Source organism: Oncorhynchus mykiss, chromosome 22 (assembly GCF_057628025.1).
Source record: "Oncorhynchus mykiss isolate SJ-2025 chromosome 22, ASM5762802v1, whole genome shotgun sequence".
In the NCBI taxonomy this organism is placed as follows: Eukaryota; Metazoa; Chordata; class Actinopteri; order Salmoniformes; family Salmonidae; genus Oncorhynchus; species Oncorhynchus mykiss.
The window spans coordinates 53,787,691-53,802,446 of NC_143043.1; the positions used below are offsets into that span (position 1 = coordinate 53,787,691).

At 46.6% G+C, this 14,756-nt stretch overlaps 1 protein-coding gene and 1 long non-coding RNA gene across 3 annotated transcripts in view; one reads left to right on the forward strand and one right to left on the reverse strand.

Moving 5' to 3' along the window:
- LOC149972915 (uncharacterized) overlaps nt 1-14,756 on the forward strand; it is a 1,172,247-nt gene that overhangs the window by 289,890 nt on the left and 867,601 nt on the right. The window lies entirely within an intron of this gene.
- The window catches only part of fn1a (fibronectin 1a), a 74,203-nt gene that overhangs the window by 52,980 nt on the left and 6,467 nt on the right, over nt 1-14,756 (reverse strand). For both annotated transcript variants that reach the window (XM_090216334.1, XM_090216333.1), the window contains exons 6-12: nt 14,628-14,756; nt 13,835-14,056; nt 11,528-11,710; nt 10,587-10,763; nt 6,774-6,929; nt 6,398-6,526; nt 5,564-5,707 (exon numbers count right to left, since the gene is read on the reverse strand). The exon at nt 14,628-14,756 is cut by the window's right edge and continues 30 nt beyond it. In XM_090216334.1, the coding sequence (XP_090072460.1) occupies nt 5,564-5,707; nt 6,398-6,526; nt 6,774-6,929; nt 10,587-10,763; nt 11,528-11,710; nt 13,835-14,056; nt 14,628-14,756 (1,140 nt within the window). The remainder of the gene's footprint in view (nt 1-5,563; nt 5,708-6,397; nt 6,527-6,773; nt 6,930-10,586; nt 10,764-11,527; nt 11,711-13,834; nt 14,057-14,627) is intronic.

Below are 14,756 nucleotides of genomic sequence, written 5' to 3' on the forward strand. Positions count from 1 at the left end.
GATCACATTGGAAAACAAGTGTTTACAATGAATAGTTTGAAGTGGTATCTCTCTGGGTCCACATTGTGCATTTTGTTGTAGATGTCTGTTGCCCAAAAATAAATTCAATTCAACCCACAAAGCGAAATACCTTTTAGGTATTTGTATAAAACATGTGGTCAACCCTCCGCCTGGAGAGCTGCTGAGTGTGCAGTTATTTTGATCAAGCCCTGCTCCAACACATCAGGGCCAGTTTATAAAGGTCTGGTTGAGCAGCTCATTTGTGAATGTGGTTTGTTAGAGGGGGACTGGAATAAAAGCCTGCACAGCCAGTACCCTCTCCTGGAGGGTGGTCGCCCACCCGGTACCCTCTCCTGGAGGGTGGTCGCCCACCCGGTACCCTCTCCTGGAGGGTGGTCGCCCACCCGGTACCCTCTCCTGGGGGGTGGTCGCCCACCCGGTGCCCTCTCCTTGAGGGTGGTCGACCACCCGGTACCCTCTCCTGGAGGGTGGTCGCCCACCCGGTACCCTCTCCTGGAGGGTGGTCGCCCACCCGGTACCCTCTCCTGGAGGGTGGTCGCCCACCCGGTACCCTCTCCTAGAGGGTGGTCGCCCACCCGGTACCCTCTCCTGGAGGGTGGTCGCCCACCCGGTACCCTCTCCTAGAGGGTGGTCGCCCACCCGGTACCCTCTCCTGGAGGGTGGTCGCCCACCCGGTACCCTCTCCTGGAGGGTGGTCGCCCACCCGGTACCCTCTCCTAGAGGGTGGTCGCCCACCCGGTACCCTCTCCTGGAGGGTGGTCGCCCACCCGGTACCCTCTCCTGGAGGGTGGTCGCCCACCCTTGAGGTTGCAACACTACAACCAAATACGTTTTATGCTATTTGAAATCATTTGTTCACTCATATATAATAAAAATCAAAATATCAAACAGCTATGGTAGGCTACAAATACGTTTTATTCAGCTGATGCAAGCCCACACATTTTTAGGAAAATTTACCTTTTTTAGTTTAGTCATAGTTATCTTAGAAATGTTTACGTTGCAGGCTGATTAGCATCTATTTGGTTGCAATGTCCCACAGATTGGAGCCCCAGACATTGGAGCCCCATAGATTGGAGCCCCATAGATTGGAGTCCCATAGATTGGAGTCCCATAGATTGGAGTCCCATAGATTGGAGTCCCATAGATTGGAGTCCCATAGATTGGAGCCCCATAGATTGGAGTCCCATAGATTGGAGTCCCATAGATTGGAGCCCCACAGATTGGAGCCCCACAGATTGCAGCCCCACAGATTGGAGCCCCACAGATTGCAGCCCCACAGATTGGAGCCCCACAGATTGGAGCCCCACAGATTGGAGCCCCACAGATTGGAGCCCCACAGATTGTAGCCCCATAGATTGGAGCCCCACAGATTGGAGCCCCACAGATTGGAGCCCCACAGATTGGAGCCCCACAGATTGGAGCCCCATTCTATGGCCTTATTCGCAAGTTGGTTAACTAGAGGGGTACAAGATATGTTTTCAATTGGCTACCTAGTTAATCTGATTTCTATCATATTTTATAGGCTAGGCCAACCTGCTGCTGTAATGTCCGACAGTCTCGCTCTACTTGAACACTCACACCACGCAGGTGAAGCGCACAAACACAGACTCACTTTTCATTCTGATCCTGGCTGATATTTCCATTTTATTTGATTGATAAAATATATATATATTTTTAAACTGTGCCTAAATAAAATTACATAAATCAATTCTCATTACTTTTCCTACACTTTTCCAGGCCTTTAAAATTCCTTTAAAATTCCATTACAATTCCAAGGATTTTCATGATGGTAGAAACCCTGTCCTGAGCACCTCTACAGTAAAATGTGCCAGAGAAATGAGAGGAGACAGGGGTTCAAACGACTGCTAGAAAAACAGACGGCTTCTGTAAACATCTCTCAACATTGAGCTTGTTACCAGTAAAGGGCTGAGTCATAAAACAAAGAAGAGGTGGCAACAGAGACAGAGTGTTAATGGTTTTCCACGGACATGAGACAAATATTAAACACTAAATCAAACACTAGAGAGGACTAAACATCAGTCAGCACCACTGGAGGAGCCAGCTCTACACACCAACTAACAACAAAAGACCTGAGAGGAGAGGAGAGGAGCGAGGGAGGTGAGAGGAAAGGAGAAGAGAGGAGGGAGGGAGGTGAGAGGAAAGGAGAAGAGAGGAGGGAGGTGAGAGGAGAGGTGGTGGTGGAGGAGGAGGGAGGAAAGGAGAAGAGAGGAGGGAGGAGAAGAAGAGGAGGGAGGTGGAGAGAGGTGGTGGTGGAGGAGGGAGGAGAGGAGGGAGGGAGGAGAAGAAGAGGAGGGAGGTGGAGAGAGGTGGTGGTGGAGGAGGGAGGAGAGGAGGGAGGGAGGGAGGAGAGGAGGGAGGGAGGGGGAGAGAGTGTGGTGAAGGAGGGAGGAGAGGGAGGGAGGGAGGGAGGGAGGGGGAGAGATGTGGTGGAGGAGGGAGGGAGGGAGGTGGAGAGAGAAGAAAAGAGAGGTGGTGGAGAAGAGGAGGGAGGTGGAGAGAGGTGGTGGAGGAGGGAGGAGGTGGAGAGAGGAGAAGAGAAGAGAGGAGGGAGGTGGAGGAGGGAGGAGAAGAGAGGAGGGAGGTGGAGAAGAGGTGGTGGTGGTGGTGGAGGGAGGAGAGGAGAAGAGAGTAGGAAGGGGGGAGAGAAGAGGAGCGAGGTGGAGAGAGGTGGTGGAGGAGGGAGGAGAAGAAGAGGAGCGAGGTGGAGAGAGGTGGTGGTGGAGGAGGGAGGAGAAGAGAGGAGGGAGGAGAAGAGGAGAGAGGTGGAGAGAGGTGGTGGTGGATAAGGGAGGAGAGGTAAGGAGGGAGGGAGAAGAAGAGAGGAGGGAGGGAGGAGAAGAGAGGAGGGAGGGAGGAGAAGAGAGGAGGGAGGGAGGAGAAGAGAGGTGGTGGTGGAGGAGGGAGGAGAGGAGGAGAAGAGGAGGGAGGTGGAGAGAGGTGGTGGTGGTGGAGGAGGGAGGAGAGGAGAAGAGAAGAGAGGAGGGAGGGAGGTGGAGAGAGGAGGGAGGGAGGAGAAGAGAAGAGAGGAGGGAGGGAGGTGGAGAGAGGAGTGAGGGAGGAGAAGAGGAGCGAGGAGGAGAAGAGGAGCGAGGTAGAGAGAGGTGGTGGTGGAGGAGGGAGGAGAAGAAGAGGAGCGAGGTAGAGAGAGGTGGTGGTGGAGGAGGGAGGAGAGGAGGGAGGAGGGGAGAGGAGAGGAGAGGAGGGAGAAGAAGAGGAGCGAGGTGGAGAGAGGTGGTGGTGGAGGAGGGAGGAGAGGAGGGAGGAGGGGAGAGGAGAGGAGAGGAGGGAGAAGAAGAGGAGCGAGGTAGAGAGAGGTGGTGGTGGAGGAGGGAGGAGAAGAAGAGGAGCGAGGTAGAGAGAGGTGGTGGTGGAGGAGGGAGGAGAGGAGGGAGGAGGGGAGAGGAGAGGAGGGAGGAGAAGAAGAGGAGCGAGGTGGAGAGAGGAAAACTCGTTGTATCTCTGATCTGTGCTTTCTCTCCACAATGCCCCGTCACACTTTTTTGTTGTTGCAGAAAAACAAACAAATTAAACTATTAATTTGATTAAACTATCCTGCTTCAGAGTCTTAAACCTGCCTGCCCCCCCACTTTGTTCACAACTTGACTTTGAAGTGGAGGGCAGAGAGAAGAGGGGGAGGCTTGCACAAGTTGGCATATCCACCACCTCCACCCACACCTCAACACCAACTAACAACAAAGGCCTGAGAAAAAAAGGAGGAGATGGCGGCTATACCAACGAGTGCCAGCATCCCCCTCGCTCTGCCCTCCACTTCAAAGTTGTGAACAAAGTCCCAAACAAACAGGGTTTAATGACTGAAGCAGGATAATTGAATTAGATTGTTTATTTTCTGCTAAATTACAAGCGTGACAGCGCGCTGTGGAGAGAAAGCACAGATCAGAAATGCAGCGAGGTTTTTCCTGTCACATGGGCACGAAGGGTAACAGTGGAGGGAAGAAACAGATATTGGTTGTAGGGTGAAGTTGCCCCTAGATGATGATCTTGGGTCATTTTTTTTGCATTTCCCCCCACTAATGGTTAAGGATGGGATTGAAGGAGGGAAAACTGATCCTAGATCAGTACGTAGTGGAAACCCTGAAGAACAGACGTTCCAGGAAGATTAATCACCAAGACCTTACCATGAAGGGCCACACAGAGTATTGCATCCAACCCAATTTGATTTGACATTTCTAGTGGAGTCAGGGCCTCCTCCTCCAGCCCACCACAGGGAAGTTATATAGTTGTAACAACATATTTCAACAGAAAACAAACCACACCAACAACATACAGTAGTAGTCTTGTGACCATCCTACCGACGACACAGTGCTGAGCCAGTCATGCTATATTTTGAGGTCGTTTCGGTTATGAAAAAAAAAAAAAAAAAAAAAAAAAAACAAGCACATTAAATGCATTATTTAATTTCCATTCGACTCTGATTTATATGTGGTGCAGCATATTTAAGCAGCTAGCTAACGGTAGCCTAGCTAACGGTAGCCTAGCTAACGGTAGCCTAGCTAACAGTAGCCTGGCTACATAGGATGACTCAAAGACAGTACAGCATGGGGAGCACAGAGACCGCGTTTAGATGGTCTGGCTGACTGCTGCTGTCTGAGATGAGATGAAATGACTGAATTAAAAATGATAGTCAGCAAATAAAAAGGAAGGAATTTACACAACTGAAATATTTTATTGTAATTTCCTCTCTTTCTATGGATGTCTACCCAATGTGGACCAGACGGAGACCATGGAATGTTTTCAATATTTTGGAAATTGAATGTTTACAATTTATGGGCTTTTTTTTTCTGTACTGTCTTTGAGTCATCCTATGTAGCTAGGCTACTGTTAGCTAGGCTACTGTTAGCTAGGCTACCGTTAGCTAGGCCACCGTTAGCTAGGCCACCGTTAGCTAGGCCACCGTTAGCTAGGCCACCGTTAGCTAGGCCACCGTTAGCTAGGCCACCGTTAGCTAGGCCACCGTTAGCTAGGACCGTTAGCTAGGCCACCGTTAGCTAGGCCACCGTTAGCTAGGCTACCGTTAGCTAGGCTACCGTTAGCTAGGCTACCGTTAGCTAGGCTACTAGGCTACTAGTTCTTCAAAAGTACATAAGGCATACTTTCAGGACTGCTTATGACCAACTACTACTACTGTCAATGGGGTAGAGCTACCTCACCAACTGTCTCTGTCCCTCATCGCTGTGTGGTGTACATTCCTCTCTCTCATAGTCCGTGTGCATGCTATCCGTCTCCGTTCTTGATTTAATTTATCTCGTGAGTGATTTGATTTCTCTCTAGAGAAAACCGCGCATTGGTTAGTTAAAAGGTTAATTAAAAAAATTAAATAAAAAAGTTGAATAAACTACATTTCGCTTAAAATCGCTCAGCAGTAGTGACCACGCCTAGCTAGTGATATTAGTTATTACCAGGGAAAGATGGTTGAACGTACCCACACACAGAACATTTTCCAATAGTATAGCGTGGTATTGTGACCACTATAGATCGGGGCTTAGCGAGGTTGACTTCTTACCTGGGAAAGACTGTTGGGGCTCGCAGCTGAGCTCGCCGATACCGTTGCCATAGCAATAACACTTGTACATGACGCTGTGGATCAGCTTGTCCCATGATTGGCCGATCTGATAGAACACCCTGGTCTCTGGCTCCTGGCACTGGTCTGAGAACAGATATTAAAACGGTGAGATTTAGGCTGTGAACAACATGACAGCCTATGTAGTGAACTACTCTCCACCGGGGTGTTCTGTTTATGGTGTGTTGGCGTGACAACGACCTAGAGGAGTTAGTAAGACAAAACACAAACAGATATGGGAACCAGGCTAGAATAGGAGTTGTCAAGACAAAACACAAACAGATATGGGAACCAGGCTAGAATAGGAGTTGTCAAGACAAAACACAAACAGATATGGGAACCAGGCTAGAATAGGAGTTGTCAAGACAAAACACAAACAGATATGGGAACCAGGCTAGAATAGGAGTTGTCAAGACAAAACACAAACAGATATGGGAACCAGGCTAGAATAGGAGTTGTCAAGACAAAACACAAACAGATATGGGAACCAGGCTAGAATAGGAGTTGTCAAGACAAAACACAAACAGATATGGGAACCAAGCTAGAATAGGAGTTGTCAAGACAAAACACAAACAGATATGGGAACCAGGCTAGAATAGGAATTGTCAAGACAGCACAAACAGATATGGGAACCAGGCTAGAATAGGAGTTGTCAAGACAAAACACAAACAGATATGGGAACCAGGCTAGAATAGCACAGTAAGGATTGATACTGCCACAAATGAATAGCTTTCCCCACAAAAAAAAATGCTAGGTTTGTACGAACTATAAACTCACCAATGGCGTCACACTTCCAGCGCCCACGGCCCTGTCCGAAACAGGTACAGTTCATCATGTAGCCCTCTTCATGAAGTTTAGTGAAGGTCTGATTCACCTCATGGGTCAACCCGTCCACAATACACTGATCTGTGACAGGAAGAATTACACAACGTCAAAAACAGCTGCTCCAAATTCTCTCCCTACCGCTTCCTCCCCCATATTGGTTCCACCTTTACAGATCTGAGAACATCAAAGTGTTAGGGTCAAAGGGAAGGAAGAGAATGAGGCCCGGCTGTACATCACACGTTCTATGTGGTATGTATGACCTCTCACCTACTTTCATGTGTATTAGAAAGGAGCTGTAAAAATGTATTTAAAATCCCATTTTTATTACCTTTGAGCTGGGAGTAAGCGATACAGCTCCACTCTCCACGACCGTTCCCAACGCAGGTACAGCGCATCATGTGTCCCAGGACGTCGTGGCGTTTATCCCACTGGTCTCCCACACGGTACATCACACCCTCGCTGGTCGTACACACCTCCTCGTGAGCTAAGAGGACAGAGTAACTTAGAAGTTAGAATTCAGAAGATAGAATGTTTAAAACTTCTAGAATGTTAGATCTCAGAACATATAGAACTCCTGGAGCAGTAGGTCAAATTAAACTTTTAAAAGTTGAACGACAAACAGATGTTCTTAACATAATAATCCTCTGAAGGGTTATCTACACATATAAGTTCTCTGTGGGGGCCGGTCTTCCTAATTGAACGAGATACAGATAGGAGGTCTGTCTGTGTGGAGAGTTGGCGACAGAGAAAGGGGTGCAGTGTAGACTGTGGTGTTGACGAGGCTGACTGCAGCTGTCTGCCCTGGAGACCAGACAGGCAGTGAAGAGAGTCTCTCTCTGTAGTCTCTTTCAGGAAGAAACACGGTGGCCTCTGGCCAGCCTCTGGGAGTCTCTCCCTCTCTCTGGCCCGCCTCTGGGCTCTGGGAGTCTCTCCCTCTCTCTGGGTCTAGGCTCTGGGAGTCTCTCTGGGTCTAGGCTCTGGGAGTCTCTCCGGGTCTAGGCTCTGGGAGTCTCTCCCGGTCTAGGCTCTGGGAGTCTCTCCCGGTCTAGGCTCTGGGAGTCTCTCCCGGTCTAGGCTCTGGGAGTCTCTCCCGGTCTAGGCTCTGGGAGTCTCTCCCGGTCTAGGCTCTGGGAGTCTCTCCCTCCCTCTGGGTCTAGGCTCTGGGAGTCTCTCCCTCCCTCTGGGTCTAGGCTCTGGGAGTCTCTCCCTCCCTCTGGGTCTAGGCTCTGGGAGTCTCTCCCTCCCTCTGGGTCTAGGCTCTGGGAGTCTCTCCCTCCCTCTGGGTCTAGGCTCTGGGAGTCTCTCCCTCCCTCTGGGTCTAGGCTCTGGGAGTCTCTCCCTCTCTCTGGGTCTAGGCTCTGGGAGTCCCTCCCTCTCTCTGGGTCTAGGCTCTGGGAGTCCCTCCCTCTCTTTGGGACTAGGCTCTGGGAGTCTCTCCCTCTCTCTGGGTCTAGGCTCTGGGAGTCTCTCCCCTCTCTCTGGGTCTAGGCTCTGGGAGTCTCTCCCTCTCTCTGGGTCTAGGCTCTGGGTCAGGTTTCATTACTCTGGTTCTGGTGGTCTGGGCTCTAGGCCTGGAATTCTGGCTCTGGCGTGGGAGCCCAGGCTCTGGGTCTCCGCTAGGTCTGCATGGGGCCCCTTCAGCCCAGCTGTGAGGCTAAAAACAGTGATAAGAATCACCATTAACTCTTTACAGGCCAAACAGTACCCTTTCTCATGGTAATTTACCCAGTCGCCTAATGACTGCACTTAAACTCAATAACTGGTCAGTACTTTCAACAGGCGTGTGAATTTACCACTGACCCATTCAGCCAAAGAGAGATTGACTGATTGTGTAAAAAATCCCCAAAGGAACAAATAGAAGGCAGAGATTGAGGCCATGTTAAAAGAGGGAGAGCAGAGAAGTAGAGTGAACCTCCCACACTGCTCCAATGGCCTCAGACATATCATTACCATTTTCAAAATGTGTTTGTTTAAAAGGCAGAACCCTTTTGTGTTCTAAGACAACAGATGGCATTTTAAAAACACTGATTTGATTTAAAAGGCGAGCATCTACTGTAAATTTAAAAAATACACAACACATGGTTCCCTCCACTCCGCCTTAATTTAACCGGCGTGTCTGTTAAGTGCCTTGCTCGAGGGCACGTCGACAGACTTTTTCACCTAGTCGTCTCTGGAATTTTGAACCAACGACCTTTAGGTTACTGGTCCAATGCTCTTAACCACTAGGCAAAAAACGATTAAATTCAAACTGTATTGGTCACGTACACGTGTTTAGCAGATGTTATTGCGGGTGTAGTGAAATGCTTGTGCTTCTAGATCCCGACATTGTAGCAATATCTAACAAGTAATATCTAACAACTTCGCAACAAATACCTAATACACACAAATCTAAGTAAAGGACTGAAGAATATATAAATATATGGACGAGCGATGTCAGAGCGGCACAGACTAAAATACAGTAGAATAGAATACAGTATTTACAGTTGAAGTTGAAAGTTTACTTACACTTAGGTTGGAGTCATTAAAACTCATTTTTCAACCACTCCACAAAATTCTTGTTAACAAACTATAGTTTCTGCAAGTCGGTTAGGACATCTACTTTGTACATGACACAAGTCATTTTTCCAGCAATTGTTTACAGACAGATTATTTCACTTATAATTCACTGTGTCACAATTCCGTAGGGTCAGAAGTTTACATACACTAAGTTGACTGTGCCTTTAAACAGCTTGGAATATTCCAGAAAAGGATGTCATGGCTTTAGAAGCTTCTGATAGGCTAATTGACATCATTTGAGTCAATTGGAGGTGTACCTGTGGATGTATTTCAAGGCCTACCTTCAAACTCAGTGCCTCTTTGCTTGACATCATGGGAAAATCAAAAACAATCAGGCAATACCTCAGAAAAAAAATGGTAGACCTTCACAAATCTGGTTCATCCTTGGGAGCAATTTCCAAACGCCTGAAGGTACCACGTTCATCTGTACAAACAATAGTACGCAAGTATAAACACCATGGGACCACGCAGCCGTCATACCGCTCAGGAAGGAGAGGCGTTCTGTCTCCTATAGATGAACGTACTTTGGTGTGAAAAGTGCAAATCAATCCCAGAACAACAGCAAAGGACCTTGTGAAGATGCTGGAGGAAACAGGTATAATGGCCATAATGACCATTGTTATGTTTGGAGGAAAAAGAGGGAGGCTTGCAAGCTGAAGAACACCATCCCAACCGTGAAGCACGGGGGTGGCAGCATCATGTTGTGGGGGTGCTTTGCTGCAGGAGGGTCTGGTGCACTTCACAAAATAGATGGCATCATGAGGTAGGAAAATTATGTGGATATATTGAAGCAACATCTCAAGACATCAGTCAGGAAGTTAAAGCTTGGTCGCAAATATGTCTTCCAAACGGACAATGACCCCAAGCATTCTTCCAAAGTTGTGGCAAAATGGCTTAAGGACAACAAAGTCAAGGTATTGGAGAGGCCATCACAAAGCCCTGACCTCAATCCTATAGAAAATGTGTGGGCATAACTGAAAAAGCGTGTGCAAGCAAGGAGGCCTACAAACCTGACTCAGTTACATCAGCTCTGTCAGGAGGAATGGGCCAAAATTCACCCAACTTATTGTGGGAAGTTTGTGGAAGGCTACACGAAACGTTTGACCCGAGTTAAACATTTTAAAAGCAATGCTACCAAATACTAATTGAGTGTATGTAAACTTCTGACCCACTGGGAATGTGATGAAAGAAATCAAATCTGAAATAAATCATTCTCTCCTATTATTCTGACATTTCACATTCTTAAAATAAAGTGGTGATCCTAACTGACCTAAGACAGGGAATTATTACTAGGATTAAATGTCAGGAATGGTGAAAAACTGTGTTCAAATGTATTTGACTGAGGTGTATGGAAACGTCTGACTTCAGCAGTATATAGGAGATGAGTTGTTGCCACTTTCCACTAACAGCTCAAAATCTGTCCTTTTTAAAGTCTAGACAAACAGCAGAGACCGGCTACATCCGACTGGATCGTCACACTGCAGGGACTACAGGCGATGGGACGACCACTGGCTGCTTCAATAACGATCGTCGCGTTGTACGTCGTCTTGCAAAAAGAACTGAGAAACGAGACCACAGCACTCACCAGCCATGGGGCAGAAGCCAAACCTCTGTTCACCGTCATAGTTGGTGGTGGTTCCACACCACTTCATGCCGTCCCTGCGCCCGTCCGCGGTACAGTCGGTGTAGTTTCTCCCATTGTAGAGGAAGGGGAACTGACACAGAGCACCGTTAGAGTTTCCTCCTCTGGTTGTCACCATCACTGCAAACACAACAGACACGATGAGGGCGTGTCCCAGATGACATCATGTTACCTAGATAGGACCCTGGTCAAAAGTTGTGCACTATGGGCCCCTGGTCAAAAGTTGTGCACTATGGGCCCATGGTCAAAAGTTGTGCACTATGGGCCCCTGGTCAAAAGTTGTGCACTATGGCCCCTGGTCAAAAGTTGTGCACTATGGGCCCCTGGTCAAAAGTTGTGCACTATGGGCCCCTGGTCAAAGGTTGTGCACTATGGGCCCCTGGTCAAAAGTTGTGCACTATGGCCCCTGGTCAAAAGTTGTGCACTATGGGCCCCTGGTCAAAAGTTGTGCACTATGGGCCCCTGGTCAAAAGTTGTGCACTATGGGCCCCTGGTCAAAAGTTGTGCACTATGGGCCCCTGGTCAAAAGTTGTGCACTATGAAGGGAATAGGGTGCCATTGGGGATACAGACAATGAGTAAGTTAAACTACCCAAAGAAACCTGGATAGTAAGTCCCATTCTAATAAAAGCCAGATGTTAAATGATGTTGGCTGGCTAGAATTCTAGTGACTCTGCTGGAAAACGCTCAGGGTTGAGATCACCAGTCAACATGTGTTTGTGTTGAGCTCCCACAGATCATAGGCTTATCAGCCGAAACGCTTGCTCTACTCGTGTTGCCACTCTGTTCACTATTTTTTTTTAGGTTCAGAAAAGAGAGTCTCTCTCTATTATATATATATATATATATATAAAGCTGTAAATCAAATATTTGACAAAATCTCACCATTCTTCTTGGTACAGAAGGAGAATTTCTGTTCTGTCTCGCAGTCAGAAGAAATACAGCACCACAGCTGCCCGTCGGGGCGTCCCTCTGAGGTACAGGAGTGGTGTGTCTTCCCCATGTAGGTGAAGGGGAACACACAGGGCTGACCATTGGAGTTCCCACCGTACACTGGGGCTGGGCCCTCTGTAAACACAAACACATAGAATCAGAACAATGTCAGAAAAGAACCAGAACAATGTCAGAAAGAACCAGAACAATGTCAGAAAAGAACCCGGAACAATGTCAGAAAAGAACCCAGAACAATGTCAGAAAAGAACCAGAACAATGTCAGAAAGAACCAGAACAATGTCAGAAAAGAACCCAGAACAATGTCAGAAAAGAACCCAGAACAATGTCAGAAAAGAACCCAGAACAATGTCAGAAAAGAACCAGAACAATGTCAGAAAAGAACCCAGAACAATGTCAGAAAAGAACCAGAACAATGTCAGAAAGAACCAGAACAATGTCAGAAAAGAACCAGAACAATGTCAGAAAAGAACCAAAACAATGTCAGAAAAGAACCAGAACAATGTCAGAAAAGAACCAGAACAATGTCAGAAAGAACCAGAACAATGTCAGAAAGAACCAGAACAATGTCAGAAAGAACCAGAACAATGTCAGAAAAGAACCAGAACAATGTCAGAAAGAATCAGAACAATGTCAGAAAAGAACCAGAACAATGTCAGAAAGAACCAGAACAATGTCAGAAAAGAACCAGAACAATGTCAGAAAGAACCAGAACAATGTCAGAAAGAACCAGAACAATGTCAGAAAAGAACCAGAACAATGTCAGAAAAGAACCAGAACAATGTCAGAAAGAACCCAGAACAATGTCAGAAAAGAACCAGAACAATGTCAGAAAAGAACCAGAACAATGTCAGAAAAGAACCAGAACAATGTCAGAAAGAACCAGAACAATGTCAGAAAAGAACCAGAACAATGTCAGAAAAGAACCAGAACAATGTCAGAAAAGAACCAGAACAATGTCAGAAAAGAACCAGAACAATGTCAGAAAAGAACCAGAACAATGTCAGAAAAGAACCAGAACAATGTCAGAAAAGAACCAGAACAATGTCAGAAAGAACCAGAACAATGTCAGAAAAGAACCAGAACAATGTCAGAAAGAACCAGAACAATGTCAGAAAAGAACCAGAACAATGTCAGAAAAGAACCAGAACAATGTCAGAAAAGAACCAGAACAATGTCAGAAAAGAACCAGAACAATGTCAGAAAAGAACCAGAACAATGTCAGAAAAGAACCAGAACAATGTCAGAAAGAACCAGAACAATGTCAGAAAAGAACCAGAACAATGTCAGAAAAGAACCAGAACAATGTCAGAAAGAACCAGAACAATGTCAGAAAAGAACCAGAACAATGTCAGAAAAGAACCAGAACAATGTCAGAAAAGAACCAGAACAATGTCAGAAAAGAACCAGAACAATGTCAGAAAAGAACCAGAACAATGTCAGAAAGAACCCAGAACAATGTCAGAAAGAACCAGAACAATGTCAGAAAAGAACCCAGAACAATGTCAGAAAGAACCCAGAACAATGTCAGAAAAGAACCAGAACAATGTCAGAAAAGAACCAGAACAATGTCAGAAAAGAACCAGAACAATGTCAGAAAAGAACCAGAACAATGTCAGAAAAGAACCAGAACAATGTCAGAAAAGAACCAGAACAATGTCAGAAAAGAACCAGAACAATGTCAGAAAGAACCAGAACAATGTCAGAAAAGAACCAGAACAATGTCAGAAAAGAACCCAGAACAATGTCAGAAAAGAACCCAGAACAATGTCAGAAAAGAACCAGAACAATGTCAGAAAAGAACCAGAACAATGTCAGAAAGAACCAGAACAATGTCAGAAAAGAACCAGAACAATGTCAGAAAAGAACCAGAACAATGTCAGAAAGATTGCTGACTGACACAAGCTGCCTGTTTTTATTGTTAGAGCTTTGATCAGTAATATTTCCAATGTATTCATTGTTTCAAATCAACTTGAACCAACAAACTATATATACATGTATTTAGTACCTCAGAGACATTGACAGTTTCAAGATCAACTTTCTAATTTATTTACCATGTGAATAAATAAAAAATGGAAATCTTACTCAGTAGCTTTAAAAATAATCATAATAATGGCCTGGCATGAATAATTCCCTTTCAGAGGTTATTAAAACCACTGTTCAGAACTTGTGGTGCATGGACCAAAATGAAACCATTAGATGCAGGTATGAATTCACATGAATAAGACTACGAACACGTACCCCACTCCTCACAGCTGACCCCGTTGCCCAGGCAGGTACACAGCATCTGTTTGCTTCCCTGGGTCTTGATCCATCTCATCCCCAGGGCGTAGGCCACCCCCGCGTCCATCTGGCAGGCCCCTTCCTGGGCTAGACCGGGGTGAGGCTCCAGGCCGGGCTGGGGAAGGGGCTGGGGCTGATACACAGCCGGCTGGATGTTAGTGATCACACGGGACCCCGTGCCTGGAAATGGACGGGGGAAGGGGGACAGGGGGGAGGGGGGAACACTTTCAGTCAGTGACATTGTTTGTAAAAATGTATAGCACTAGATTTGGGTTGACTCATTTGTAGTGCACACTACAAAAGTACAAAAAGAGATCCTGCTAAAGAAAATGGGGGATCATTTAAAACAGCACACAACACACAGGAACCATGTTTCCAGTCAACATAAAAGTTTAAATACAGTGTAGATTAACTAATTTGCTTTGACTAGTTTACGGGACAGTTTACCCAGAAACCGATTAAGCACCACCCTATAATGTTCAATTGATATCCTGTGTCCGGAAAAATCCCCCGGAAAAATCCCAAAAGAGAATCTGTCGCTTTTAAAATGTTGGTAGAGGCTTGTAATTACAATGCAGTTCAACCACAAGCTATCTGGGGAAAGATGAGGAATAACAGCCATCTATGTCTCACACATTACATATTTAACACTTCCACACACACTAGAAGTCTCACCCAGTCCGGTAGTGTGGAGGGAGGCGTCTCTCACACATTATCTATTTAACACTTCCACACACACTAGAAGTCTCACCCAGTCCGGTAGTGTGGAGGGAGGCGTGTCTCTCACACTTCCATTCGCCACGCCCATTCCCCGTACACAGACACTGCAACATGTGACCTCTGGCGTCCGTCTTGCTCCAGGTGTCTCCAATACGATAGG